The 26,462-nt window shown below is 52.5% G+C and overlaps 16 protein-coding genes across 16 annotated transcripts; 11 read left to right on the top strand and 5 right to left on the bottom strand.

The window, feature by feature from the left end:
* Positions 1-1,107: 1,107 nt before the first annotated feature.
* Positions 1,108-1,608, top strand: M409DRAFT_25474 (uncharacterized protein; the record flags this gene model as incomplete). Its single annotated transcript, XM_033807709.1, has 1 exon — positions 1,108-1,608. The coding sequence occupies one exon, from the start codon at positions 1,108-1,110 to the stop codon at positions 1,606-1,608; it is 501 nt and encodes a 166-aa protein (XP_033665017.1).
* A 979-nt stretch (positions 1,609-2,587) lies between these two features.
* On the top strand, positions 2,588-3,205 carry M409DRAFT_25473 (uncharacterized protein; the record flags this gene model as incomplete). The annotated part of the gene is made up of 1 exon (XM_033807708.1): positions 2,588-3,205. The coding sequence occupies one exon, from the start codon at positions 2,588-2,590 to the stop codon at positions 3,203-3,205; it is 618 nt and encodes a 205-aa protein (XP_033665016.1).
* A 738-nt stretch (positions 3,206-3,943) lies between these two features.
* On the top strand, positions 3,944-4,561 carry M409DRAFT_25472 (uncharacterized protein; the record flags this gene model as incomplete). The annotated part of the gene is made up of 1 exon (XM_033807707.1): positions 3,944-4,561. The coding sequence occupies one exon, from the start codon at positions 3,944-3,946 to the stop codon at positions 4,559-4,561; it is 618 nt and encodes a 205-aa protein (XP_033665015.1).
* A 333-nt stretch (positions 4,562-4,894) lies between these two features.
* Positions 4,895-5,642, top strand: M409DRAFT_25471 (uncharacterized protein; the record flags this gene model as incomplete). Its single annotated transcript, XM_033807706.1, has 3 exons — positions 4,895-4,935; positions 4,990-5,122; positions 5,181-5,642. The coding sequence occupies 3 exons, from the start codon at positions 4,895-4,897 to the stop codon at positions 5,640-5,642; spliced, it is 636 nt and encodes a 211-aa protein (XP_033665014.1).
* Positions 5,643-6,912: 1,270 nt separating this feature from the next.
* On the top strand, positions 6,913-7,617 carry M409DRAFT_25470 (uncharacterized protein; the record flags this gene model as incomplete). Its single annotated transcript, XM_033807705.1, has 2 exons — positions 6,913-7,116; positions 7,177-7,617. 2 exons carry the CDS (start codon positions 6,913-6,915, stop codon positions 7,615-7,617), a joined length of 645 nt encoding a protein of 214 aa, XP_033665013.1.
* Positions 7,618-8,161: 544 nt separating this feature from the next.
* On the top strand, positions 8,162-8,822 carry M409DRAFT_25469 (uncharacterized protein; the record flags this gene model as incomplete). Its single annotated transcript, XM_033807704.1, has 2 exons — positions 8,162-8,305; positions 8,367-8,822. 2 exons carry the CDS (start codon positions 8,162-8,164, stop codon positions 8,820-8,822), a joined length of 600 nt encoding a protein of 199 aa, XP_033665012.1.
* A 1,283-nt stretch (positions 8,823-10,105) lies between these two features.
* On the top strand, positions 10,106-10,754 carry M409DRAFT_25468 (uncharacterized protein; the record flags this gene model as incomplete). The annotated part of the gene is made up of 2 exons (XM_033807703.1): positions 10,106-10,240; positions 10,293-10,754. 2 exons carry the CDS (start codon positions 10,106-10,108, stop codon positions 10,752-10,754), a joined length of 597 nt encoding a protein of 198 aa, XP_033665011.1.
* A 312-nt stretch (positions 10,755-11,066) lies between these two features.
* M409DRAFT_25467 (uncharacterized protein) lies at positions 11,067-11,811 on the top strand (the record flags this gene model as incomplete). The annotated part of the gene is made up of 3 exons (XM_033807702.1): positions 11,067-11,095; positions 11,147-11,279; positions 11,341-11,811. The coding sequence occupies 3 exons, from the start codon at positions 11,067-11,069 to the stop codon at positions 11,809-11,811; spliced, it is 633 nt and encodes a 210-aa protein (XP_033665010.1).
* Positions 11,812-12,508: 697 nt separating this feature from the next.
* Positions 12,509-12,985, top strand: M409DRAFT_56831 (uncharacterized protein; the record flags this gene model as incomplete). Its single annotated transcript, XM_033813413.1, has 1 exon — positions 12,509-12,985. One exon carries the CDS (start codon positions 12,509-12,511, stop codon positions 12,983-12,985), a length of 477 nt encoding a protein of 158 aa, XP_033665009.1.
* Positions 12,986-13,318: 333 nt separating this feature from the next.
* On the top strand, positions 13,319-14,090 carry M409DRAFT_25465 (uncharacterized protein; the record flags this gene model as incomplete). Its single annotated transcript, XM_033807701.1, has 3 exons — positions 13,319-13,356; positions 13,415-13,547; positions 13,596-14,090. The coding sequence occupies 3 exons, from the start codon at positions 13,319-13,321 to the stop codon at positions 14,088-14,090; spliced, it is 666 nt and encodes a 221-aa protein (XP_033665008.1).
* Positions 14,091-14,745: 655 nt separating this feature from the next.
* On the bottom strand, positions 14,746-15,051 carry M409DRAFT_25464 (uncharacterized protein; the record flags this gene model as incomplete). Its single annotated transcript, XM_033807700.1, has 1 exon — positions 14,746-15,051. The coding sequence occupies one exon, from the start codon at positions 15,049-15,051 to the stop codon at positions 14,746-14,748; it is 306 nt and encodes a 101-aa protein (XP_033665007.1).
* Positions 15,052-16,415: 1,364 nt separating this feature from the next.
* M409DRAFT_68042 (uncharacterized protein) lies at positions 16,416-18,884 on the top strand (the record flags this gene model as incomplete). The annotated part of the gene is made up of 2 exons (XM_033817664.1): positions 16,416-18,574; positions 18,629-18,884. The coding sequence occupies 2 exons, from the start codon at positions 16,416-16,418 to the stop codon at positions 18,882-18,884; spliced, it is 2,415 nt and encodes an 804-aa protein (XP_033665006.1).
* A 1,573-nt stretch (positions 18,885-20,457) lies between these two features.
* M409DRAFT_56828 (uncharacterized protein) lies at positions 20,458-21,360 on the bottom strand (the record flags this gene model as incomplete). The annotated part of the gene is made up of 2 exons (XM_033813412.1): positions 20,458-20,871; positions 20,941-21,360. 2 exons carry the CDS (start codon positions 21,358-21,360, stop codon positions 20,458-20,460), a joined length of 834 nt encoding a protein of 277 aa, XP_033665005.1.
* Positions 21,361-21,678: 318 nt separating this feature from the next.
* Positions 21,679-22,722, bottom strand: M409DRAFT_56827 (uncharacterized protein; the record flags this gene model as incomplete). Its single annotated transcript, XM_033813411.1, has 3 exons — positions 21,679-21,818; positions 21,871-22,635; positions 22,701-22,722. The coding sequence occupies 3 exons, from the start codon at positions 22,720-22,722 to the stop codon at positions 21,679-21,681; spliced, it is 927 nt and encodes a 308-aa protein (XP_033665004.1).
* Positions 22,723-23,646: 924 nt separating this feature from the next.
* M409DRAFT_56826 (uncharacterized protein) lies at positions 23,647-24,591 on the bottom strand (the record flags this gene model as incomplete). The annotated part of the gene is made up of 1 exon (XM_033813410.1): positions 23,647-24,591. The coding sequence occupies one exon, from the start codon at positions 24,589-24,591 to the stop codon at positions 23,647-23,649; it is 945 nt and encodes a 314-aa protein (XP_033665003.1).
* Positions 24,592-25,830: 1,239 nt separating this feature from the next.
* On the bottom strand, positions 25,831-26,397 carry M409DRAFT_56825 (uncharacterized protein; the record flags this gene model as incomplete). Its single annotated transcript, XM_033813409.1, has 1 exon — positions 25,831-26,397. One exon carries the CDS (start codon positions 26,395-26,397, stop codon positions 25,831-25,833), a length of 567 nt encoding a protein of 188 aa, XP_033665002.1.
* Positions 26,398-26,462: the final 65 nt, after the last annotated feature.

Genomic DNA, 26,462 nt, shown 5'->3' with positions numbered 1-26,462 from the left:
AGAAAAGGTCTCTAGTAACCTTAAACTAGTATACTACCTTATTATAAATATCGTAACGATTCTAGTCTAGAGCGCTAGTCGTACTCGCTTTAAGCTCTAAGTACCGTTTATAGAATAGTTAAGCCTAATTCTTACTAGGAGGACTACTTAGCCTATCCGCTAGAGCCCGCCGGCGTATAAGACTAAAAGCTATCGAACCTATATACTTTACTCGAACTAGGTAACTAAGAGTATCCTAGTACGCTAGGAACTTAACTATAGCTCTCTCTTCCTATAGGTATAGATATTATTAGCTTTAGGCTTTCTCTTAAATCGACCGTCGACCGCGTATATAATACTAGAGGGTAGTTCGGAGTATATTACTACGATCTACGCGTATACGAAATAAGATAGGCTAATTAGCGGAATTGTATTCTACTAGTGCCTAACTAGCCCTATCTATATTAGCCGACGGTATAGTATTAGAATATAGGAGGAATAGAAAGGGTTAGGAAAAGAGGGTAGCTATAGGTACCTACGAGATATACCTAAAAATAGATTAGGAATAATAAAACGCGCTATAGATACTTCTAGAATCCGACTTATTACGTCTAAAAGAAATCTAAAGAGATCTAAAAGAAGGAAAACGTCTAGAGATAATATCTATTATTTTAGTATATTACTAGCGGCGAGCTAATCTACCCTAAATAATAATACGCGCTAAAGGTACTCCTCTATCGGAGAAACTCTCGGATCGGACGCTCTACGTTAAAAAAGGACTTTAGACTTCGTAAGTAAATCTATTAGTAGCTGAAGTTTCGTTTTAGCACGCCGATATCTAATAATAAGCCTCTACCTATAACCGATAAGGGGTAAAGCGAATAATAAACAATTAGTAGGGGTAACGGATTAATCGACAGCAAAGTAAGGACTACTACTATTGTATAACGCGACAATCTATAGATATAGAAATAGTTAAAGACTGTTACGGTAGCAGAGACATACTTATATACACACTTAGGAGAATATGAGGGGTTTTAGAACGAGAACGTGGCTCGCTACAGCGGGTAGCTCGTGACGTGGGGATGGACGTTAGTCCTGCTCATATATTCCAACACGCTCTACCGCATGGCTACCTCCCCTAACTTCCGGGAGTGCCAGAACCAGACCATCATCTTCCAAGATGTCGACGACAGCTGCGTCGAGGCGCTCGTGGACTTTCTGTATGGCGAGATGCGCAGCCACCCGGAGTACTTTCCCATACCTCCCACGATAGGCAGCGGTCTCAACAGCGAGGACGTCAAAGGCAGCGTCGTCTACTTCACGGGTCTCTGGCAGCTGGCGGACATGTACGATATGGCCACCCTCGCCGAGAGCACGCTCGCCGGGTTTAAGGACGACTTCCTGTACCTGCTGAAGGATCTGCGATGGCTGGGGTGGGTCTTGGATGCGGCGGCAGTGGTGGAGGACTTTCCGCAGAAGATGTCGGAGATTATGGTCGAGTGCTGTGGACGTAAGCCACATAATCATAAGGCGGAGGAGACGGAGCGGGTGTTTGGGAAGTATCCGGAGTTCGCGTCGGCGGTGTTGCAGAAGATGGTGGGGGAGAATAGGCAGTCGGGGTCCTAGAGCCTGGAGTTGAGTCTAAGGAGGATAAGGAGAGTGGGGTCGGTGAGGAAGACGGTGTTCAAAGTGGTGGACGAGGGTGCGCAGTTGGTTGGTTCAGAATCGTATGAGCTCATGGAAACAGAGCGAGGTATAGGACGCGGATCGCACATGGCGTCCAGGAATGGCATACAGCTGTTCGATGATGTGGGCTATGAAAAGAGCGGTAGGTGGAGGGTGTATTCCTCAAGCCTTGAATAATTCTTCAGGCCAAGAAAGAAACCCATTCCCTTCCCACTGGAACTCTCCTTGATAGTCCCTAGAAAACCTGGACCGAGTAAAGCTTTGACTTTATGCAGGATAGACATCAAGCCTTTGTCCTTCCATCAATCTTGATCTTTGTGTTTCAGGTCTCTTTGTTCCATCTCAGCTACTTTCTTACAATGCCTTTCCTTGGTGTTGTGTCTTACACTCTGTCTTGGCGCGTTGCAGGCTCATGCTCTGGCTCTGGGGCTGTGTGAGTAAGAAAAGCGGCAACAGTGTTGACCGTTTCTCGAGCGTCCTGTGAGACATATTCTTCCTACATAGCTACGCACTATTACGTACGACCTGATGCTTATCTCGAGTCTACGAAGCGCCAAGAGAAATAACAATTGTTGGATAATTGACAAATTTCAACCGTATTCAAGGCCAATGCCATTCATTCGACGTTCTCGAGATGAGAATGGAATTGAGGATAAATGCCTCTCAGGCGTAACTGCTCCAAACCCATAACTCTCTCGATCCACGACACATAGACTCATCCTATATAACTCGCAAGCACTTACCTACACAATCCTACCACTTCATCAACACTCCCCTTGCGACCTTCCACCAACACCAACACCAGTAACAACGCCACAACTTCGAACAGTCCCCCGATATCAAATGACCTCAACAGCAGCACGTTTCCAATCACAACATACATACCGAAGCTGATCTGGCCGCGCAAGACTGGTACAACATGTCTTTCCACAAGCCAACTGGTTTCGATTCCGTCACTTCAGGCCTCAAGAGGTTGCAAGAGGGTGCCATCCCCACCGACTTCATTCTGGAGTCCTCGTCGGGCAAGACCTGGAACGTCCACAAGGCGGTCCTCTTGATGCAATCTGACGTGTTGTTTCGCATGGTTACCGCAGAGAACTTCGCCGAGTGCCAAAACGGCCGCGTCGTCCTCGAAGATGCCGCAGATCCTTGCATCGACGTCCTCGTTGCCTACATGTACAGCCTGACCGTCAAAATCGACACCTGCATCTTGTATTTCGAAGGCGTCGAAGACGTCGAAGCAAGCAAGGCCGAGACACGCATCCTCATCGGTCTCTGCCGCCTGGCCGATCTATACAACATCGAGCCTGTCTTCGACTTCGCGTACTTCAGCATCATGGGTTGGTTCATCTACAGTGACATCGACCTCATTGAGATCGTGCTAGACACCTTTGCGGAGTTCAACACGATCCCAGAGAGTCTCTGGGAGGCTGTGACGAAGGAGACGGCGTTCTTCTTGCATCACAAGGAGCAGATCGACATGGAGCGGGTTCATGCGATGATGAAGCGCATCCGGAGCTTGCGGTGGATGTGTTGAAGGCGACTTTGGCGCTGAAGAGGGACATGAATGGGAAGATTTCGAATCGCAATTAAAGCACGGATATGGCGCGGTATCAGATTGAGAGCGCATTTTCAGGACACGACGCGCACGTCATGGGCTTTTGGGCGGGAATCTAGTGCAGCTCGGCGGCTGTACAAACAGGTTGACTTTGCTCGAAGGAGCAGGGCTTGAACACGGGGTCGGTATAGATAGATATGGCATCATGGGATCTTTGCATTTGAGATGATAATCGCGAAACTTGGGCTTTGCTTTCAGCCTTCTTCCCACTTCCATATTCGGATTTCTTCACTAATCAGGCTGTGAATTCGTCGCCCTCCCGAGACAAAACATCTCCACATGCATGTTACCCTCACAGCGATAGCCCTCCTGGTTGCCAACGCGCCAATCAAGAGGTTGTGAAATCTGTACGAGGATATACAAACAGATTGCAAGATCAGTAGGCCTGAACATTCGTCGAGTGCAATCACAAATCGCGTGTTTGTACACACTTTGCTCACGCTTCGTCGTGACAGATGCGCAAGACCTACAAAGTGTGATAGAGCATCTTGGTCTCTATCTAAGCCGCGCTTTTGGAGCCTCCTTGACTTTCATTCTTCACATATTTTCAACATCCGGCATTGCAAGATCTACCATCACAACAACTACTTCAGCAACGTTCAATTTTTCATCAGAGCTACCAGCGAACCTCGTCGATACGACCAAGCCAACTTCAACATGGTCGAAATCACTAACAACAACGCAACCGACAACGCGCAACCCGAGGGTTCAACGGTCAATGTTACCTTAGTATCTGCGTCCGGCAACACGTGGCAGGTCACCACGGAGGCCCTTATCACATACTCTGAAGAGCTCTATGGCACGGCCCTTGAAAACAAGTGCCGCATTGTCTTGCCCCAGAAAGTTCAAGACCGTTCCGTTGACGCCCTCATCGACCACATGTCCGGAAACCGGCCTAGAAGATTGTGGTATCCGAGAGAATTCTACAAGGGCAACGAAGATATTGTCATAACGGCTGCCGCCAGCGGTTACACCAATCTCCACTACCTGGCGACTAAGTACAACATCGGCCAGCTTGAGACGGAGGTGCTCAAGGCGTTCGAGTTCTGGTTTCAGAACGAACGCCAGGATCTTAAACACGTCGAGATGGTCTTGGCAGCTACGGCCGATGAGGGACTTCAGTTGTCGGCGCCGATGATGAAGTTGGTGGTCGATGGTACGGTGAGTATCATCGCTCATGCGAGTGACGAAGATAAGCAGAAGTGGCAGACGCTGGCTGAGAGTTATCCGGACTTTGCAAAGGACGTGCAGAAGGTTCGGAAGCCTTCAGAGTGAGAGGTCATGGTTTGAGTCTAGGCGTTAGGTGTGCGAGACAAAGCATACAGGGCGCATATACGGGGCGTGCTTTTTTCGTGGATCGGTGGTCGCGAAATTGACATTGACTTTAAAAGCGTTCCTTCCATTTTCGTCTTTGGTGGCTTGGCGCGTGGTCCGAGCTTCCTCCTGTGCCAGCTAGCTTCTCAAACTTCCAAATGCCGACTTCCCTTGCTCCCTCGACACCAAACACCACGCTCCCATCCCGTCTGATACTGGCTGGTGTGGATGGATCTGGCGCAAGACGGCCGATTGGAGGCAGGCCGCACACTTCAGCGCGATAGCGAACGCAAAATGTCAGAGCGATCTCGCATTGTCGAGACCGCTCTCGCAAAGTTGGTGGACTCCTACTCATATGTGTGCCACGGGTACTGACCCTCGATTCGCAGATTGCGCAGCGACAAAGAGATTGCAGACTTTACTATTGCTTCAAGCAGTGGCAAAGAGTGGAAAGTGCACAAATTTGTGCTGTTCATGTACTCCGACGTTTTGTATCGCATGAGCACTTCCAAGGAGTTTATGGTAAGATGCCCTCACCACAACCTTTACTGGTCGCGCCAAATCACTAAATCCTGATCAGGAATGCCAGAACGGACGCATGGTGCTGCAGGACATACAAGACAGATCTGTTGGAGCTCTGATCGACTACATGTACTCTGCGGACGTTGACCTCTCGTACCTTCAGGTCAATCTCGAAGACATGCTCCCGCTCTACATCGAACTGTGGCGCCTGGCGGATATGTACAACGTGAAGGGTATGCAGCAAGACGTATTGCATCAGTGCAAACAATGGGCTTTCGACGGACCATATGTGGATGCCATGTGCGCTGCCGTACCCACAGTTCAGGGCAAGGATGATGTGCCAGGGGAGATAACGAATATGGTTGTCGGAGAATGGGCCAATATTCTTAGGGCTGGGCTGATGTACGACGACCCATGCGGCATGGAGAAGATCGAGTCGGTACTCGATGACTATCCCATGTTTGCCGCAGAAGTACTGAAAGAGGTGGCTAGAAGCATAATGGGGAACAGATGGCCCTAGACACGTTCCATGGAGCGTGCTAATTTCGTCCTGCACGACAGAAGCGGCCAGTGGCTACAATGAGGAGATGAAGAGATCATGCAACAACACTGTCCTTCTCCCCTTCTCACTTTGGCATCCAGTGGAATACCCAATGGATGAAGCATTTTGCGCGTGATTTTCGCCCTTTCAAGAATTTCAAACTTCGCTTCGCCGCTCCTCTTCTCGGCAACACCGCACTCCAGCCTCAGTTCCCTCCTACACAATCACCCGACCATCCAACAACTACTTCAGGCTTTTGTAGCAAGTCATTGAAAATGCCAGACTTACCTTAAGCCATGGAAAGGCGCTTGAGAAGTCAGGCTCTCCAGCCATCGAGTTTGCGGGATCGAACTGCCTCGCCCGTTCTGGCAGCGCATGGTGGAGGGTCTCGCAACGCTGCTCTCGAAGAAGCACCCTTACAGCGCCAAGAAAGCTCGCGAGATCTTGGGATTGCGTCCAGATGTGGCTGCAGATGTTGTGACGGAGGTTGGTAGGCGGAAGTCTCGTGTGCGAGAGACTTGATAGGGGCTTTTTAGGCTCGGATCGTGACTCACGGTGCTTACCAGAAGGCAATTTCAGGAGTATTAATACTAGGCAAGCCAGTAAATTCAAAAAATTCTAGAACCCTGGCTCGATATCGAGTATCCCGCTGAAGTGCGTTAGCGTTTGGTCCAAGCTTTTGGCATGTGACAGCGGGCTTCAGAGAATTTCAGGGTTCGCTTGCATTTTGTTTCCAACGATTCTACGTGAAAAATCGTCCAGTAATTGCATCAGGGGTTTTCAATGCTCCACAGAACACGTTTGGGCCTGGCATCGTGGTCGACCCTGCGCGTGGATCCAAGCATATTGTTCAGCTCATTTGCTACGACCTCCTGACGAAAACATGGACAAACTGCACGCAGTGGCGATGGCTCACGCTTGTATCTCAGTAATGGTTGGATAAATGTAGGTAGAGCGTGACGTCTTGGTCTTTGGATACAGGCAATCAACCTGCTCCTATTGCTCGGACCTGACTTGAGGGTAAGTTCATCACCGCCGCAGACAAACGACAAAAGCACAATGGCACACGTCAGATCAGCCCTATAAAAGCAGCCGAGATCAATATTGGCGAGCTCAAGAAGATCAGAAATCTCCGCCCTTGCAACACTTTCTATCACATTATGCCGATCAAAGTACCGTTCAAGGCACGTTCGAGCACCCTATTCATGTTTTGACGCAATTAGCAGTGTCCCAGCTCTCAATTTCTACCATGTCGCAGCAAAATCGATCCTCAAAGCTGCCACTAGGTCCCTCAACCCTTTCAAAAGGGGCAGACCATGGAGATATCGATACCCTCAAAGGAGCGGACTGTTTCCTGAAGCCCGACGACGCTGTTGGGATTCCGATGCACTTGTCGACAATAATGAACTGGTCCAGCGACTTGCATGTAGCAGCACTCTCGGAGTACTGCTCCGTATGCCACGCCTGAGCTGAGACCCTGTACATGTTGCAACTCCAGCTAACCAAAGTATAGGACATGGAAATCTATTACCTGGAACTCCCCGCCATAGATCACTACGCCATTGAGGAGCTGCTCAAGTACATGTACGGCCGCGATATTGAATGGGGCGAAGTAGATGTTAGAGTCAGGCCGAAGTTTTTCTCAGATCTCTTATGCCTTGCCGATATCTACAACATCAAGGGGTTGAGAGAAAGAGTCATGAAGGAGTTCAAAGAGTGGACATCGTCCAACAATGGGCAATGGCGAGATATGGAGCGAGACATGAACTTGATCTGCACGTTTCAGATGCCACGCCCCCTGTGGCATGTCATAGTCCAGGAGTGGGCGATCTTTTTGACTGAAGGGCACCCAGTCGACCGGCATCGATACGAGCAGATCATCAATCGGCATCCAGCGTACGCTAATGCCGTGTGGCAAGAAATCGCCCAGATGCATTCTGAAAAGGCGAACTAGGTTTTGCAGCAATGCATTTGGTGTGAACGTAGCAACTTTGTAGCAGGCGTATAACAGTTTACTTTGAATGCATTGCCTGCTCAACCCCTGAATCGGAGCCTCACGGGACTGACATTTCCACACTGCACGCAGGTACGATGGCACTCGGTCGATTGTCCGGTGTTGCCAATGGCCAGTCGCAGAAGAGCAAAGGCGAGTAGAGCATGGCAGCTTACTCTTTGGACAAGGCAATCGACTAGGTTCAGTGTCATCGCCTGACTTGGCGAGTATTTGGTCAGGACCTTTGACAAACAAGGCAAACGAAACTTGAGATGCCACAGTCCAAGCCTATATAAGTAGCCCATGTAGACACGGACTTGCTCAGCCTGCCCCCCAGCCTTGCTACGCTTTCTTCCAAATCAACCCTCTCGACGCAACAGAAAGAAAAACTCAAAGCATCTGTCTTGAGACTACCCCGTTGACGGTAGCGATCTTCAACCACGTATCCCTGTACGAGAACATCACTGTGATCGTCAAAACAATTACCTCCTTCACCCCTTGCAAAATGGCAGACGACCGGGTCCGTAGCAACGAACCGACCGACTTCATACTGGTATCCAGCACTGGCCAGGAGTTTGGGGTGCATAGAGCAGTAATGGCGGAGTTCTCCCCAACTTTCTGGAACATGACTACCAATCCCTATTACGACGTACGTTGCCGCTTCGCAGAGACCCAGAAATGCGTTTCGATACCTGCTGACACAATCGAAGGAGTTTCGGACCGGGCGCTACGTGTTCCAGGACTACAAGGCATCCACTGTCAAGGCACTGAAATGCCACATGTACGACGAAACGTACGACTGGTGGAACATGCATCCCGAAGCCAAAGCCCTTCATTTCACCGAGCTCTGGAATCTCGCACACATTTTTCTGGTCAAGGACTTGGCCGAACTTGTAATGGCCGACTTTCTTCATTGGACGTGCCCAAAAGATGTCACAGGTCCCGACGATTCACAGTACGTGCACCAGGCCATAGGTGCGGTCTGTGAGAATCAGCATGTACCAGCAGCGTTGTGGCAACTCTTGGTCGATCAGTGGGCGACTTTTTTGACTAACGAGGAATCAAACGGTCGAGGCGAACTCTACAAGATCCTTGGCATTTATCCAGGGTTTTCTGAAGCTGTTCGTATTAGGGTCGCTCATAAAGCTCCTGAGCAGTCGAATTAGAATCTGTGTTGCATCGAGTGTGGACGGAGCGGCCATGTAGCAGGCGTATGACAGTTTCCTCATGCAAGCATTTCACGCACTGTTGATCATCAAATCCTACAATGGTTTCCCTCTTCGCGTGATGTTGCTCTGCTGGTCTTCTCTTCCACTGTTTTGCTTCGGAAATCAATAAAGGTGCAGGTGGTTACGAGTTTGCAGCTTGCTTGCCCCTGACTTGCAATGTAGTTGATGTAGGTTATCATCACCGCAGACAAACATGGCAAACTCGCCATCGAACACTGACCCTATATAAGCAGCAGAGATTTGCATTGACTACCTGGACTACACGGTCAACATTGAATCCTGGACTTCATCTCGCAGCCTCGACTCCTTCGACACAGCAACGTACGAATCTCTGGTCTTCCGTGGACCCAGTCAATCCTCTATCTCGAGAACGACATCATACGTCAACCTCCTAGCTCTCTACGATACCATTCCTCATCCAAGTAGTCTTCAGTGCCCCCATCTTTTCACGAATTGAAGTCATTCTGGGAGACCCAAGTAGATAGGTTCGAAGAGTCAGTATTGCTTTCTCGCTCTGCACGCAATCTACGATGGTGCGGTGCCAGATGAGCTTCTGCAGGCGATGATCAAGTAATGGGCGGGATTCATGGCTGTCGAGCATCCCCAGGGGGTCGACGAGGTTGCCAACTCGCGACCAAAATTTGCTAAGGCAGTGCGGGAGGAAATTGCTCGGACAAGAGATTCGCAGGCGAGCTAGATACTGCGCTCATGCATTCAGTGCGGATGTGGCGTTTTGGAGTTGTGGGTATAAAGACCTGCTGATCTTCTCTTCCGCGTTTTTGCTTCGCAGTCATGTAAACTTGCAGGTGGTCCAACACTTGCCTGCTTCAATTCTCTTCCGCTGTTTTGCTTCGAAGTCATGTAGAGGTGCAGGTGGCCGAACGTTTGCTTGCTCCTGACTTGGAATGTAGTTGATAGAGTTGATCATCACTACAGACAAACTCACCATGGTCACTTTCGACATGGCAAACTCACCGTGGAATACTGTATCTTCGCCCTATATAAGCAGCAGAGATCTGCATTGACTAGACCAAGTACATAACCAACCTCCAGCCTTGCAGTATGCTTTACCACGTCAACTCTTCACCATACCACGCAGAAAATTTCCGTGCATCGACTCCATCTCGCACTTCACAGACAGTATCATCTAACTGCCTCATTTCCCCCAGCCAGAGTACCTTGTGTTAAGAAATCCAACACCTCTGTCGAATCATTTTCAGATGTCGGACTCAGGCTCCACGGGACCGAATTTCACCTTTATAAGTGACAAAGGCACCAAGTTTCAAGCACCGAAAGGGGCACTGTCGATATACTCCCCAGTCTTCGAAAAGATGGTCACATCCCCAAGCTGGATGGTATGTTCCTCGTCGAGCAGAGCTGTTGCGTATTGAGCTAACAGACGCGAAGGAATTTCACGACGGGTATGTGAGAATCCCAGCTGTGGAAGACTCTTCTATCCAAGGAATGGTCGACTTTATATGCCAAACTGGTCTCGTGTGGTGGAGCAAGGATGTCAAAGATAGGGCCACTTATGTCGTCGAACTTCTCAGCCTTGCCCAACGGTTCACGATAAATGGCCTAGAAGAAAACGTGCGGGCGAAGTTTCAAACGTGGGTTTACCCAGAAGACGCTGGCAGCGACGATGGCCTGAAACGTGTGCGCGATGCGGTCGATGCTGTCTGTCAGATTCGAGCTCGGGTGCAAGATGAGCTGTGGGAGGCGATGGTCGAGAAGTGGACCGAGGTGTTGAATGCCGAGCATCCCAGTGGACTTGACGAGATTGTGAAATCGCATCCAGAGTTCGCTCAAGCAGTGCGGCAGGAAGCTGCTCGGAGAGGCTTTCAGAACTTGAAGTTGCCTTCGCGCTGATGAGCCGAGCGTGGGCGTGCGTGGGCGTGGCATTTTGGCAATTCGAAGTTTTGGCGTTGTAGGCTTGAGACCTTTGTGTTTAGTTGATTGTTCCGTACTTTGAATCCTCAGATAGCGATTGCGAGTTGTTTTTGGACAACAGATTCTTCCAGATCTCTCTGTATTTAGTCTCCTTCCGGATTGAGTTGCAAATGGTCCAAGCTTCCCGCATGTGCAAACGCGCTTTCAAAGCCACAGATTTCCGCGCTCAACTTCCTCCACCACAACTTCCAACACCAACCACCAACTCACCTAATATCTACTGCTGCCAGCATGGACAACGTTGAGGCAGCGCTGAAGAGGTCAGGCTCCCCTATAATGACCGTTTTTACAGATGCTGACTCGTGATACAGGCTGCGCGACAACCACGAACTCGCCGACTTCACGCTGGTAGCCGAGAATGGGAAGGAATGGCGTGTTCACAAGCTGGTGCTGTTCATGCATTCTAACGTTCTTTACCGAATGAGTACCTCCCAAAACTACGCCGTGCGTGTGGCCGTTTCGTTCTTCGAGTATTCCTGGTGCCTTTTGCTGACGTCGCTCATAGGAAGGTCAAATCGGCTGTGTCACCCTGAAAGAAGTTTGCGCGGACTCTATCAAGGCCATGGTCCGCTACCTGTACGATCCCCAAGACTTCAGACCTTATCACACGGGCTCACCCAAGGACTACGACTCAATCAAGCAACATATGCACATGCTCATCGGGATGTGGAAGCTGGGAGACATGTACAACATGGGTCGCATGAAGGAGCTGGCTAGGACTGTGTACCTTGAGTTCCGCGGCTGCCGCAACTTTGTTGAGCACATGGAACTCGCAATCGATGCTTTGTCTGAGCTTGACGGCCCAACCGAGTTCTGGGACACGATACGATACAGTCTCAAACACCTTTTCGAGAGCAGACACCCATATGAGCCGAAAGACGTCGCGAAGATGTTCAAGGAGTATCCTGACCTCGCCATGGGCGTGCTGGAGGATTTGGTGAACGTTCACTACCGCACGAACTGTCCTAATCCGTGAAGGAGGTTAGAGGTGCTTTTTCTGAGAGACGCAAGGCGATGAGTTCGAAGGTCAAGACGAATCTCCAATTGTCTTGAGTTTGGAGGTTGCAAGAAAGAACAACGAAAATAGCTGGGTTGGTCAATAACACACAAGCGAACTGAGCTTTCCACGTACTTGCCATTCGACTGTTTCTGTGCCTTCCCCCGGCGTTTGACATGCTCGGTGGAAGCTTCGCACACGAACCGCGGCACTTTCTTCGACACTTCCATCTCTGACTTTTTACAAAATCACTTTTTAACAACATCACAATCACAGTTTGCATATCCCAGACGACAGACTTCACCTCCTCACAGATCCCCGTCGTCAGACATGGAGGAGCACACAAAAGCTGTTTTGGACGGCCTTCAAAAGTCAGTACTCTAGGCTCGCCATTCACGCGGACTCAGCTAATCAGCGGCCCTGATTTCAGACTAAAGCACGACGATGGCGTATCTGACTTCACCTTGTGCTCGAGTACCGGGAAGGAGTGGAATGCGCACAAGGTCGTCCTATTCATGCACTCAGATGTGCTTTACCGCATGAGTACTTCGGAGGATTTTGTGGTTGGGGACTGCCTATGCACCTCTTCATTGAAACGAGTGTCTAAGTCATATCGCAGGAATGCCAGGAGGGACGTGCTACACTGAAAGATGTCGAAAACCGCTCCATTGACGCCATGGTCGACTACTTCTACCACCCCAAGACCTGCCTCACCGAATATATCAGTCAAGCAAGTGTTGAAAACGACGAGTCGAGCCCCTCAATTGCCGATCATATGGCCTTCTTCGCCGATACCGTTCTGCTCGCAGACATGTACAACGTCAAAGGACTGAAAAATTGGGCCACGGAATGCTTCAAGGAGTGGTTTCACGAGGAGAGGGATATCAAGTGGATCGACAGAGCTCTGGACACATTCGATGAGCAGGACAACATGCCGGATTGGATATGGGAGGCTATGGTACGCGCTGTTGTGCGCGTTCTCGAAATGAATCACGAATACACCGTCGCAGAGACTACGAGCCTGTTCACGAAGCATCCCAAGCTTGCGGTGGCTATTGCGAATGATATGGCTGCGCGGCACTTTGTGGGGACATATGACAATGAAGTACAACCGAATGATGGACAGTCTGACGATGATGACTCGGATGATTGACTCTAGGAGTTCTTCACATGAGGTGCCGACTAGACGCATAAGGGTTCCACCGAACAGAGAACCAGAATCGGACAGGGAAAGCGCAGTGAGCAGAGATTGAGGCTGCCAATATCCAGTATTGAATACAATTCCAGCGTATCAGGTTGTACAGAAGCTTCCGCAGCATGTTTGCGTTCCTTCCAATTTCGTCTCCGGCTGTATGAGCTTATGGTCCAAGCGTCTCGCATGTGAACGCGCTCGCTCAACTTCAATTCGCCCGCTTTAGCTTCATCTTCACCTTCTTGCACCACAACACACCAAACAAAAATCTCAAATTGAACAGACACCCGAAAGATGTCGCTTTCAAACGATGCGCTCCTCGAGCTGGGAAAGTACGTCAAATGACGATCAAACGTTCAGGTGGCGTTCGCTAACACACCATGCTCAAAGGCTTCGCCACGACCACACCCTCGCCGACTTCACCATCGCATCGAGCTCCGGAGAGGAATGGAGGGTCCACAAGCTCATCCTGCGCCTTCACTCAGACGTGCTGTATCGCATGAGCACTTCGGCTGAGTTCATCGTGAGTTTGCCAGAAATCGCGAAACGGCGGGCACTAACGAGATCCCAGGAATGCCAACGAGGCCGCGTGGTGATTCAAGAGGTCGACGATCGGTGCATTGAGGCAATGGTGGACTTCTTCTATGCCGGGGAGAGCAAGCTTTCTGTCGAGAGCGAAGAGAAGGGTCGAGTCGACAAGTACACCGACGAAGGCCTCAGAGAGTACCTCGGCCTGCGGCGCGACCTGTTCCAGCTCGCGCACATGTACAACGTCAAAGCTATTCAGGACGACGTGGTGCACTCGACGGCATTCTGGCTTGGCCAGGCAGCGGATCCGCACTTCGCTGTGCGGCTGGCGTCTACTATGATCGACGTTGAGGATCTGCCAGAGGGCATGTGGGAGGGGTTGATCGACTACTGCGCGCGCCACATGCGAGGCGAGGAGACTGAGCCGTATGATGTCGAAGGTATGCTGGAGGTTTTTGAGAGGCGGCCACAGCTTGCTGTTGCTGTACTCAGGCGCATCGCGGAGAAGAACGAGGCCGACAAGGAGGATGATGTCTGATTGACGGTTCGACAAGGATGGTATGCAATGAGCGAGAGTGATAGCACTTTCACTCACTTCAGAAAAGCCGAGGTTTGGAGATGGTAATGAGACAAACATGCTATATGATAACCTATCAAAGTGCCTCGCGTCCACGCACACCATCTTTCCGCTCGGTTCTCCAAAAGGCGTCTACAATAACTTTGAGACCAGTGTGACTCTTACCTCTCCGTCCTCACACAGCATAGGCTTTCCAAGTTCAACACCATCCTTTCTAGTCACTCCTCTAAGGCGAGTAGGCGAACAACCAAAACTTCACTCAATCAGAGCAAGCAATGTGTCTGAACCCACATGGGTCCCCTCAGGTCCTCTCCCACCATGCCCCGCCCATCAGGACTCGTCGAAGACCTCAACATGGACATTGCATATCCCTCCGACAGCGCCTGAGCCTTTGAGAAGTAAGCCCCCTCTGCACTTTCGGGTGGTGCGAGGCTTTTGGGCCGAGATGGTGACCGCCTCAGAATTGAACAGGGAGGAAGAGTGTCTGTGAGATGCCAGATGTAAGACTAAGACGTACTGCTCATGACAGCGGGAGGGAAGTCGCTGCAAGACTTCATAATGCAGCGCAAAATCGCACAACATGAAGTGAAAACAAGCTTCGCACCTTCCCTCTCTCTTACTTCCCCCCACCACCACCAACAACCTCCCCAACCTTCCTCACGACCTTTTTCCCACCAAAATACACCGCCTGAAAAGGCCCAATGCCATTATTCGAACTTCCGCATCCATGACACCGATTACACCGTCCACATACACTGCTTCCGTAGCCGTAGTTGTCGTTGTTGTGGCATACGCCGCAGCCCTTCGATGCGCTTGATGAGGTGGTGGTTTCGCCGACGATGCCGTTGCCGATGGGATCGCTGCAGGCGCGGCGGGAGCGCGGTTGTGTTTGGGTTTGGGCGTTGGGTTTGTCGGAGCTCATTGTGGCGAGGAGGAGGGTCTTTTGGAGGGTCTGGAAGATCTGGAGTGTTATGCTGTGCTGTTGCGGGGTTGATGCTGGGAGGAGAGTGTTGCAGGTGGGGCTTGGCGTTGAAGGGTGCTCTTGGTAAAAGGCGTTTTCTTTTTTTTATAAGGAGCGATTGAAGTTCACGCAGATGGATTGGGGTTCTTGAATTTTGTACACCTACCCACTCCATCCTCATACCAATGGCATCCTCCCTACAGCAGCGCGAAGGATTCCGCATCGGGCGCTTGGCCCAGGCATCGACTTTCTACAGTTCTTGGTGGTTTGGCTTGGCGTGCATCAAACCTGTGAGCCATCTTTGCAGACGGGTTTGAAACGGAGAGAAGACATCTAGAATTGAGGCGGAGATGTGATGATTGAGGGTCGAGATCAAAATCTGTCAGCACGGCTACAGGCAAGATGCTGGATGGATGCCTCGGCAGTGCGGCACGGTCTTTGAGGAGAGTGTGTGGGCGTACGGTACTGTACAGTACGAGCTCCCTCTGTGTCATGAAATAGAACTTGTAGTAAGTACTGATAGCTTGTGTGGCCATGGTTGAATGGAAAGTACTGTTGAAGATATTGTCGGTGGGGAGGATTGCGGCGTGAGGTGAGGTGGTGTGCTGCCGGGGTACCTGCATGAGCATCGGAGATTAAAATAGAGTGGCGATTGCTTAGAGCAAGTCGATACGCAGTGCCAGCCGGCCCCGGATTCCTAACGGCCAGGATGCAGGTCCAGCAACGTCGTGAATCTTGTGCGACTTGAATCAATCGCCGCCACTCGCACCGCGCTGTGTTCACGCGTCACGGTGGTGGCGATGGGGGAGATCTGGATTGACGGGGAGCAGCCACTGGGCGTGTTCGCAGGGCAGTTCATTCACGTCGGCGTCAGCTTGCATCGGCGCGCTAGAAGGCGAGCCTCTTCTCGAAAAGGAGATGCGGGCGCGTGATTGGCTGGGCCGCATAGTTTGAGCCAAGACATTGCGGTTTGCCCCTGGACACGAACAAGCCGCCTCTCCTCCACCACGCCTTCACACGACCTGCATCCCGTCCGTCTCTGACTCTGCCGCATCCCATCCCATCCTGCGCAAGTGGCAGTGCTCCGCCGCCGCCGTCCACTCCTTCACCACTACACATTCACCCACCACCCACGCCCGCCCGTTCGCTTGCCATCACATGTTCCACACCCATTGTTGTCCACCCCAAACAACCCGCCCCGTGCGACACACAAAGCACCGCCGATCCCCTCGCCGCAGCACCTCCGCCGACCGCGCGCACACTCCTCTGCCGACATCCTCGCCGCATGATTACCTGGCGCAGCAGACTGCTGTTGTACCTACACAATGGCTCGGCGACCCGCCAATCTGAATCTGGGCCGTGACCGCCCTGAAGCTTTCGAACCGCCCAAAATGTTCGCCGGACAGAACAACCTCCCCTCCCCGCGAACGGGCGAGATTCCGCCTGCGCTGTCGCCGCTCGATGCGTTCGCGATGCATTCGCGCCTGCTGGCGAAGAAGTTTGAGGAAGAGGCGCAGAATGGGAGGAGGATGAGCAGGTTACCGCCGACCATGGTCGCCAAGGAGATGAAGAATCGCCCGGGATATTTCAGAAGCATCAGCAATGAGAGCAAGATGACTGATTTGGATGAGGCGAGCGAAGAGTCAAGTCCGATCTCATCGCGAGGAAGAGTCGAGGACGGTTCGAACAGAGAACACCCGGAAAGAGAGCGACCTATAAGCCATTACCCGACGTTGGACGATGCGGGCGCAGATGAGGAGGTGCCTGCGCTGCCAACGCCATACTTCGATGCGGTTGAGAATCCAGAAGCCACGGCATCGTCGAAAGACGGTCCTGATTACTTTGGCATGCCAAGAGCAGCGTCGCCAGAGCCGGTGGATTCCAAGATGATCAACGTGCAGGCACCTTCACCCAATGCCTTCCCCAGCCTAACAAGCAGCATCGACACCATATCCACACACCCCAGGACCATGACCAATGGCTCGCAGAGATCGCAGCGCTCCCTAACTTCAGATCGAGGTCTTGCTCCTCCACAATCACCCAGATACCCAAAATCACCACGCAGCTTCCAAAGTATACGATCTGTGCCTCCAGACAGCGGCGACGAAGATGGGCAGTCAACAAGCGGCTCACACGCTTTATCATCATCACGCAAGTTCTCTGGTAGCAGTGGTGTTTCAAGACCACAATCACCCTTCTCCCCATGGATGCAACCCATCCACCGATCACCTTCCATGACATCCGAATACTCAATCAACGGCTCGCAGCAGTTGCAACGACCAACACCCAACTTTTCAAACTTCTCGAGACCGATGAGCAGCTCCGGTAGCAGGCCTTCGTTCGATACAAGACCCTCATTCGACACAAGACCATCCACGGACAGCCGGCCTTCCTTCGAGAGACAGATCTCCGACCTCCCCCACAGACATCCATCAGGTGCTAGCAGCAGCACTACACACTCATCAAAACCACCCTTATCACGGCAAGGTTCTGGAGATGATGCAACACCGTTCGCACCTCCAGACACTCCGATGCTTCCACCGGACGGGAGTTCAAACTCCTCATATATCTACGCAAAGTATGCACTGCCGCGAGGACGACCTGTGGACCGGGATTCGAGGGCGTTTAGGGATTCTTGGATACAGAAGCAGTTCGATTGGGATAGAGAGCACGATCAACACCCCAACCGGCCTCAGCATGTACACCACGAAAGGATGCACTCAGACTTTGAGGCAAAAGCACGAGCATCGCCTACGCCATCAGATACTGGACGGTCTGGTCGCAGCTTGACGCCTGGTGCGAGCGAGATAAGGAGCAGGTCAGCGGATCCGCGTGGATTACAGAAAGCTGCGGCTTTCCATCGGTCTTCGCCGTCTGTGAAAACAGACAGCACTGATCGCACTGTCAGAGCACTGCCCCTGCATAAGAAGTCACCCTCTGCAGATCTATCACCAGACGAACATCTTGATATTGGCATTTCATGTCACAACTCAGGCGAAACCAACAAGTCAACTTACCACCTTCGACTGGCCGCGATTGCTGGACTGCCGACTGCGATGCTGCTTTATGCGCTTGCATGCAGACATGGCTGGGGCATGCGGCCGAATCAGGAAGAGGGTGTCAAGTGGTTGCGGAAGGCTATTGAAACATCTGGGCTTGATGTCGCCGATGCCGAGGACAAGCTTAACGCAACGTCGGGCCATGCAAATCTCGACCCAATAGAGCGAAAGAAGAGGAAAGCGCAGTACGCCCTCGCCATCTACGAACTAGGCATCAGTTCGATGAATGGCTGGGGATGCGCCAAGGATAAACCCTTGGCAGTACGATGTTACGAGATTGCTGGGAGTTGGGGTGATGCAGATGCGTTGGCAGAAGCAGGTTTCTGTTACACACAGGGCGTTGGCGTCAAAAAGGATCTGAAGAAAGCCGCATCACTGTACAGAAAGGCAGCCGACGGTGGCATGTCGATGGCCGGCAATAGCTGGTGAGTTCTGAAACCACAAGATAACGTATTTGACAACACTAACTTATCCCACAGGATCTACAAACAAAAATACATGGACGAGTCGACCTCCTCCTCTACCAACAACCCCAGCAAGACCCCAGACACCACCAACAAGGAGAAGAAGCAACGACCCGATACAGCAGTGTCGTCCAGCAAGGACACGAACAAGAAAGACAAAGACAACAAAGACGAGAAGCACGGCCGAGCCAGATCTAGGAGTATCTGGGGCCGGTCCAAGAAGGACAAACCCGCCATGCCGGATGCTTCGACGATGCCTTCGATGGCGTAGAAATCATACCCGGGGGTTTTTTTTTCTGTTCAATACCATTTGTTTTTTGTTTTGCTCTTTTGTTTTTTGGTGTTGAATCTTTCCCTGCTGGGCGCTCAGGTGGAATCTCACTTGCACATCACATCATCACAACACCTTCAAATCCACGGAGAGGAGGCGGAGAAGGAACAACAACATGCGACCCACGGCTTCCAATGTATTTTGTATTTTGTTTGTTCTTATGTTTAAGGAGAACTTTTGCGATACGGCCGAGAAGCTTGTTATCACCTCATCATCTGGAAGGAAGCGATTCGAGGCTGGATGCTATCGATGGAAGTGAGGAGGGAGGGAAGAATCGACGTGGGTTTCGCAGCGAAGGCGCAGGAGGGCTTTTTTTGTTTGTTGCGTTGCTGGTCGCCAGGGGATGGGATGGGACGGCAGGGGAAGGGAAAGGAAAAGGGTTTGGAAGAATTGTATCAGATGTGTACAGTCTGAAGAAACTTCGTCACTAGAGAGGAGAGAAAAGTGGCCACGGAATAGAGAGGGACCTCACAAAGAAAGAGAGACTTTCTTGCACATTTTTCGAACCTTTCTCGTTTCATGCATGCTCTCACTCTTGCCATCTCTTCAATAGATGACTTAAGTCCACACCTCGTCGACGACCTCGTTTCCCAACTGCTGGACTTGAATTCCAACTACAACCTCATACTTGCCACAAACCGCACTTCCCTTCCACTCACCCCCCTCCCCTGGAAACCCTCCTCCCCACCCCCTCCCCGCACCATAACCGAGGCGTCCGGCTGGGTCGAGTGTGATGCTTCGCTGCGGAGGGCAGACGGAGGAAGGAAAAGGTTCGAAGGCGAGGTGGACGAGTTTGATGAATGAATGAACGTCTGTCTGTACGGTGATCTCAGTGGTGGGAAGGATGTTATGCATACTCGTCGTGGCGAGCGTTTCTGCCGTTTTGGAGAGGGGCGCGGGTTTTTGGATGGGATGGTGGAGGGGAGGGTTAGGAGGAGGGGGCGGGCTGGGTATGCGGGAGTGGGGGAGTTGATTGTGATGGTGGAGAGGGATGGGTTGATGTGGTATCGGGCGAGATCGGTGAACGTTGTGAGAGCTACTTCAGGGGTGGGTGGCGTCGTCAGCCATGACACCATGGTGAGTTGTCTAGTGACATGACTCGCGGAGTGGTAGGAATTTGAGCTTGACGTGAGGCTGTCAGGAGTTGAAGATGACTTGTATGCGCAAGACCTTGGGACAGACATCAAACGCTGCAGCTGCAAAAATTAAGCTTTCAGCTAGCGCGAGCTGCTCGATGGGGAAGGAGCGGAGTGAGTCTCAAGTCGGATGGTATTTTGCAGGCTCTCCTATTTATTTGCTTGCTACGGTGCCATAACTCGAAGGCTTTGCACCAGAGCTACAATGGAAGCTGAATTGCCCTGTCCTCCGTGTGCGATATGAACGCTTCATCAGGTATTCAAGCGTCTGTAATCAACAACTGCTCAAGACAGCTTGGGAAGGTCTGGTGACGCGGTTTTTTCGATGATCGTGGGTATGCGATCAAGGATGGCGTGACGTGTGACCACTCAGGATCTTATTTGGACGTGGAACGCCACATTTGTCCACTATAGCGGCACTCACAGCCCCTGCATTTATAGTAGGTGTGCGCTTGCAAGTCTCCGATGAAGACTTCGGCCCGGTCACAATGTGGACAATCGTATTTTCTGTACTGTGCCTCGTTCTCCTTCATTCGGGTATACATCGCCTCCGTGACATTCATAGCGAGATCTGGATGCTTCTGCATGACCTTCTTGAGCGCCGGGTGAAACTGCGCACTGACGCCGACCTCCGAGTTGTCAAGGGCGAAGGTAACGAGATACTTGCAGAGATCCCGGAGAGCGACAGCATTGTCATAGGCCAAGTCGAGGGTTTCGGCAAAAGCATCTGCTCCGTCGGCGGTGGTGGGGAGGCTTGCTTTGAACTTGATGGAGGCGGCGTCTTTGAGTGCCTATGAAGAATGATGTCAGTAAGGGTGTTATTCTACCGCAGGAGAGACCTTGGAAAGGGGGAAGCATACCGCAACATCATACTTATCCCCAATCAAAGCCATCCCGACATGAAACACCGAAGCATTCACCTCCTCATCCTCAGGAAGGTCATAGTCGAAATGATACATGTAATGCACCATCGCCTTCACGCAAGCAGCCGGCTCATGGACGAGGTCGATGGAGGCTTGTGGCGTCTCGCGAAAATCGCCGTCGCAGGCTTTGGCGAGGACGCTCGAGTGCAGGGAGAGGAGGACGCGGTGGACCGCGAGGGAGCCGGTGGTGGTCTTGATGGTGAAGTCGGAGAGGGTGAAATTGGCGAGGAGGGCGGGGAGGCCGCTGAGGACGGGGATTGCGCCTTCTAGGCAGGTCGTCGTGGGGAGTTGTGCTTCGGTATCCATCGTGTGTAGAATCGCGTGGCGGGCTGCCTTGAAGAGGGCGTTGACGGCCATGTGCGAGGTTCGCAGGTGGTTGCGGTGAAGACGATGGTTTTCGCGAATTTGAAGCGTGGCGGGCAGACCGCGCTACATTAAGCTTTTGACTAGCGCTGACGGAAAACAAACGGGAGTGAGTGAATGTGCTTACCAGCATGTTTCACACCCAGATTCAGAACAGCAACCAACAACTGCGACAGAGGTCCTGAGAAATTGCAAACAAAACAGTTTCAATACGTACTCGCACCAGGTATCACAAAAACAGAACGCACAATCGTGTCAACCTCCATCATCAGCGTCATCAGTGGTATCTCATTGCTTCTCTTGCAAGCGGATTTAATCCTTCTTTCCGAATGGCAACTTGTCCTTGACCTTGTCGAGGAACTTGCCCTTCTTCTCGCCACTCGCAGGAGTCTCGTCTTTGGGGCCCGCGGTAGCACCACCAGTGTTCTTGGCGGTGTTGTCCTTGACCTCGTCTGTCCCGATGTTAGTACACGTCTTGTCGATGAGAAATTGTTTGCGTCCTACCTGTTGGCTGTCCCTCAGAGCTGGCAACACCAGGAGCAGACTCCTCCGTCTTGGCTTTCGGATTATCTGGCACGATCTTGCTCTCACCCCAGTGCTTGTCACCAAGTCTCTCACCACCAGCGGTGGGAATGGCCTCGCGGTTCTCCGGAGGCTTGCCTCCTGCTGGAGCTGGTGGCTTGTGCTCGCTGTCGCCCGAGGTATCCGTTGGCTCTATCGGCTTGGTGTCGCTCGTCTCTGGCTGGGTCGAGGTCTGGGCGGGTTCGGTGGTCGAAGCTGCGACAGTACCTGTGTTAGCCGCTTTGTCACCAGTCACCGCCTCCTTGACCTGCTCCGTCGTGCTCTTGGGGGCCGAGTCGCCAGCTGTGGTAGACTTGGTCTTGTCTGGGAGGTCCACCGCCTGGCCAGTAGCGACGCCGGTGCCAGTCGCACCTGCAGCGATAGCACCAGTCGTCGATTCTCCCTGCTTGGCAGTACCAGCCTCAGACGCTTCCCGCTCTTTCTTGTCACCACCCAGGAACAAGCCCTTGAGCTGGCCGACGATGCTCTTGCGCTTCTCCTTGTTGCCGGCAGATGGACTGCCAACGTGAGCAGCCACGCTCACACCTCCCGCATCCTTGGCGATTCCAGCACTTGGGTTGTCGGCGCCTGGGTTTGAAGCAGGGGGCTTGGCCGCGGCAATGGGTTCTGGCTTTGGGGTGGCCGTACCTTCACCTTCGCCAAAGACCTTGTCCTTGATGTGGTCGGTGCCGTCCTTGTGGACTTGATCTGCCGGGTCGAGTCAGTGGCTGCTCGGAGATATATGACTCGCGGGTGGAAGACTAATGGCGTACCTTGGTTCACTACGTCTGCCATGTTGGTGGTGTTTGTGCGACTTCAACAGCTGTTGCCAGACGCCAAGAGGAGCAATCCTTTGTCTTATAACAGTCGGTCCAGGTCCACTTTATTGCTTGATTATTCCGGGGTGAGGCAGAATGCCGAAGATTCCAAAGTCGGTGATAGGGTGGGCGGCGAGGGAATGCTGGTTGTGGGCTTGCAAAAGCGTACCGCACCTACGTAACAGGGCGTGAAAGCAGGCGGGACAGGCGACGGTATGACGAGCGGTGGTGGGTGAATGACTGATCCTGTTCGGGGCGTGGTCTTGTGCCGCCCTGCTCCCACAATATCCACGCGGCGGACCTGTCAAAGGATGGCGACCAGTTGGCGAGGAGAGGTCTCGCGTCACTGCAAGCTCCAGTCGATGTCGTGTTTGGCGCGCTGATGTCACTGTGCAGGCCAAGCAACCTCGCGAAGAAGCTGGCCATTTCTTGGTGCACCTTCGCACGCCTTGCTTGCCTCCGCCAAAAGCATCATTTGCGAGACGGATGTGGATTGGTGGACAGTCATCTTTATCGAGGGCGAAGCATTTGCCTGGCGGTGCCAAGAGGTGTCACAAACCCATCTAACGCGTCTCTTCCTGGCTCCTACCCTATGACCGCAATCAACGACGAAGACATGATCGACCAGGCCACCGAGCTATGCAGTAGCGAAGAGGACCATCGTTTAGACCGGACATCCAGGTCAATTTTGGTCGAGCAACCGCGTTACCCGAACAAGTCCGCCCTTGGAGTGTAAGCAAGAAGCAGGAAGACGTGTACGTTGCATGTCATCAAGTTGGACTCATCAACTCGACGTTATCCTTCGCCTATCTACTGGGAATGGAATTTGTAGTGGTGGGCCTGTCTCTGGGTATGAACCATGCCTGTAGTGCACCTACATCGGCGGACATTCCTCGAACATCTACAACCACGCATTCTCCCGGATATACTCCTCCAGACTTGTCCTCGGAACGTCAGGAAACCTGCTCGCATCCACAGGCTTAGGGTTGTAAGTTCCTTCAGCAAAGGTCAAGCCGTACACCAATCCGATATATTGGTGCCACCGCGAATACAAATCTCCAGACTCCTCTGCATCTGCCCTGGCCTTGGCGATTGCCTGCCTGCACGCATCGACGCTCATGATGGTGTTGATCCTGCAATCCGCCCCTCTGACTTTCTTGTAGGTCGCGGCGAGATCTTGGAAGGTAAATTCATCCGAGCAGAACTGGTAGAAGCCGCCCTTCTCAGCAAGGTCCGAAGTCGTGAGTGCCACACTGAAATCGGCAACATCAGCCTCGACTGCAACAGGCGTCAGGACATCGCCCTCTCCCACGAGGTTTATCACTCGTTCGCCATTGTCTTTTTTCGTCCAGACTGCACTACCTCCCTCCAAGGCTCCTGCCCCAGGAAGGCCGAACAGCGTCGAAGCCAGCACGCCACAAAATACGCTTAACGGCTTGATGGGGCTCGTCAACGCCGCATGTCGAGTGAAGGATATGACGGGATCGTAGCTCTCGAGCACTCCAAGCGGCATCTTATCCCACACCAGGTTCCAACTCGCGGTATGAAAGCGTTTGATACCCGCCCGTTCAGCAGCCCGCAAGAGTGCTAGCTGTCCATCGAGCATTAGGGCACCGTCAGAGCCGTAAGTACAGATGACAGCATCTGCTCCCTTGCAGCCGATGTCGAGATTTGGGATGTCGGTCGGGCCAGTGATTTTGACGAAGCTCTCCAGTTGGTTGCGCAGGTCTTCGGGTAGCTTTTCAGGAGATCGAGCCAGCGCACGAACTTGATGTCCTCTCTTCAAAGCAGAGCGCACGACATGGGTGCCGATGTTGCCTGTTGCGCCGGCCACGAGGATGAGCATTGCGTTCGATTATCTTGCTAATGGTGTCTTTTGCTGTCCGACAAGAGAGCTGATGAGCGTCTGTTTGAAGCTCCATTGCGAGGTCTCATATCAAAGAACATAAGTATTTGCCTGAACGTATCGAAACACTACCAAAAATCGCGAGATGCTCCCAATGCTGCCGATCCGCCTTCCTGGAAACACGAGCTTACAGCAGCAGCTCAGTCGGGACGCCGAATGTCCGGCCCCAAGACCGGATACAAGAAGCGCGAGGAACTGGCCGAACACATACACACTGCTCGTACGAGCCAAGATCGGTACACGTCGTGCCCATCGTCTTGCATCGAATTCATCCGACTCGGTCATATCGGCTTCGTTCAGAACGGCTATGCGCGGCGGTCGGCGAAGAGATGACGTTTTTTTGGCCTTCGTCTGTTAGGGAGAAGTCTCATTCGAGGAAAACGAAGCGTCTATGCAGGCCCTCTCGCCCTTTTACACCCTGATGGAGCCTAGTCGTCGGGATCAGGGTGTGAGAACAGCCGGTTCCAAGAGACTTTTGACCACTGCTTCTGGTGATTACCATCGAGAACCTCACATTGATGACTGAGTACGAACAGTCAGTCATTCACGCATAGACAGACGGGCACGAGAGGTCTGTCGAACACGAAACACCATCGGTCCCTTCAGCAGTACCGAGCGAGTTTTGCGACTTATGAACTCTGGATGTTTCCTCACTTGACCGACAATACCGCCAACGCAGCGTACCAACTTTATAGGCATCGTCTGGTCGGCTGTTGCAACGAATTAATACCACCTTCAGAGACTGCACAACAGACGGAGAACCAGATACAATTCGCATCAAATTTCGGCGTTCAGTAGAACATCCTTGGCCCGGCGACGCAGGAACGAGAATCTGCCGCCCTCAAGCAAGACACTCCAAGAGTCCAGAGCGACGACTACCAAGGAAGAAGTAAGTAAGTCAATTCAATTCCAACAGTATCTCTATTCGAACAGTTGCCTTCAGTTTTGCATATCTTAATTCTTCTCATCACCCGCCCCCCACCCCCCCCCACCCCCCCCCCCCCCCCCCCCCCTCCAAACCCGGCACTACAGAATTCACCTCCCCCCAACCTACTCCCCCACCAACGCCCACCCCGCCCCCCTAATCCTAATATACCACGGCCAAGGCCAGTCCACCACCTCCATCGAAAACTACACCCTCTTCTCCGAAGAACCCACCACCCAAAACGCCATAAAAATCTACCCCGCCGGCCACCAAAACCAATTCCTCGGCGACCCCGCCGGTCCCCCTCCACCACGATCAACGACCAACAATTCACGTCCGACCTCCTCGACGCCCTCGAGGACACCTTCTGCATCGACACCGCCCTCATCTACGCCGCGGGCTTCTCCAACGGCGGCGGGCTCACGGGCTTGCTGGCTTGCAACGAAAGCCTCGGGAACCGCTTCGCGGCGCTCGCGGGCGTCGCGGGGGCGTATTATCCTGATGATGAGCTCACGGAGCCTTTGTTTGGCGAAGCCTGCACCGGGGGAGGAAATGTCCCGTACATGGAAATCCACGGCACATCCGACCGCATCATCGCGTACAACGGCTCCAACACAAACAGCATCCCCCTCCCAGCCTGGATGTCCCAAATGGCCCTCTTGAACAACTGCTCGTCCTCCGCCACGGGGCCAGGGGGTTTGCGCGGGGTGGAGACGCCTTCGACGCAAGTTCTGGAGGGCGGGAATGTCACGCGGTATGGGTGGAGTTGTGGGGGGAGGGAGGAGGTTGTGGTGCATTTGAGGGTCGAGGGGTTGGGGCATGGGTGGCCTGGGACGGTGGGTGTGGGGGGGGATTTTGGAGGAGTTTCGTGGGGGGCCTGGGGGGG

The sequence above is a fragment of the Zasmidium cellare genome (assembly GCF_010093935.1).
Source record: "Zasmidium cellare ATCC 36951 unplaced genomic scaffold M409scaffold_27, whole genome shotgun sequence".
NCBI classification, from domain to species: Eukaryota; Fungi; Ascomycota; class Dothideomycetes; order Mycosphaerellales; family Mycosphaerellaceae; genus Zasmidium; species Zasmidium cellare.
The sequence above is the reverse complement of the archived record's forward strand: the minus strand, read 5'-3'. Positions and strand labels throughout refer to the sequence as shown.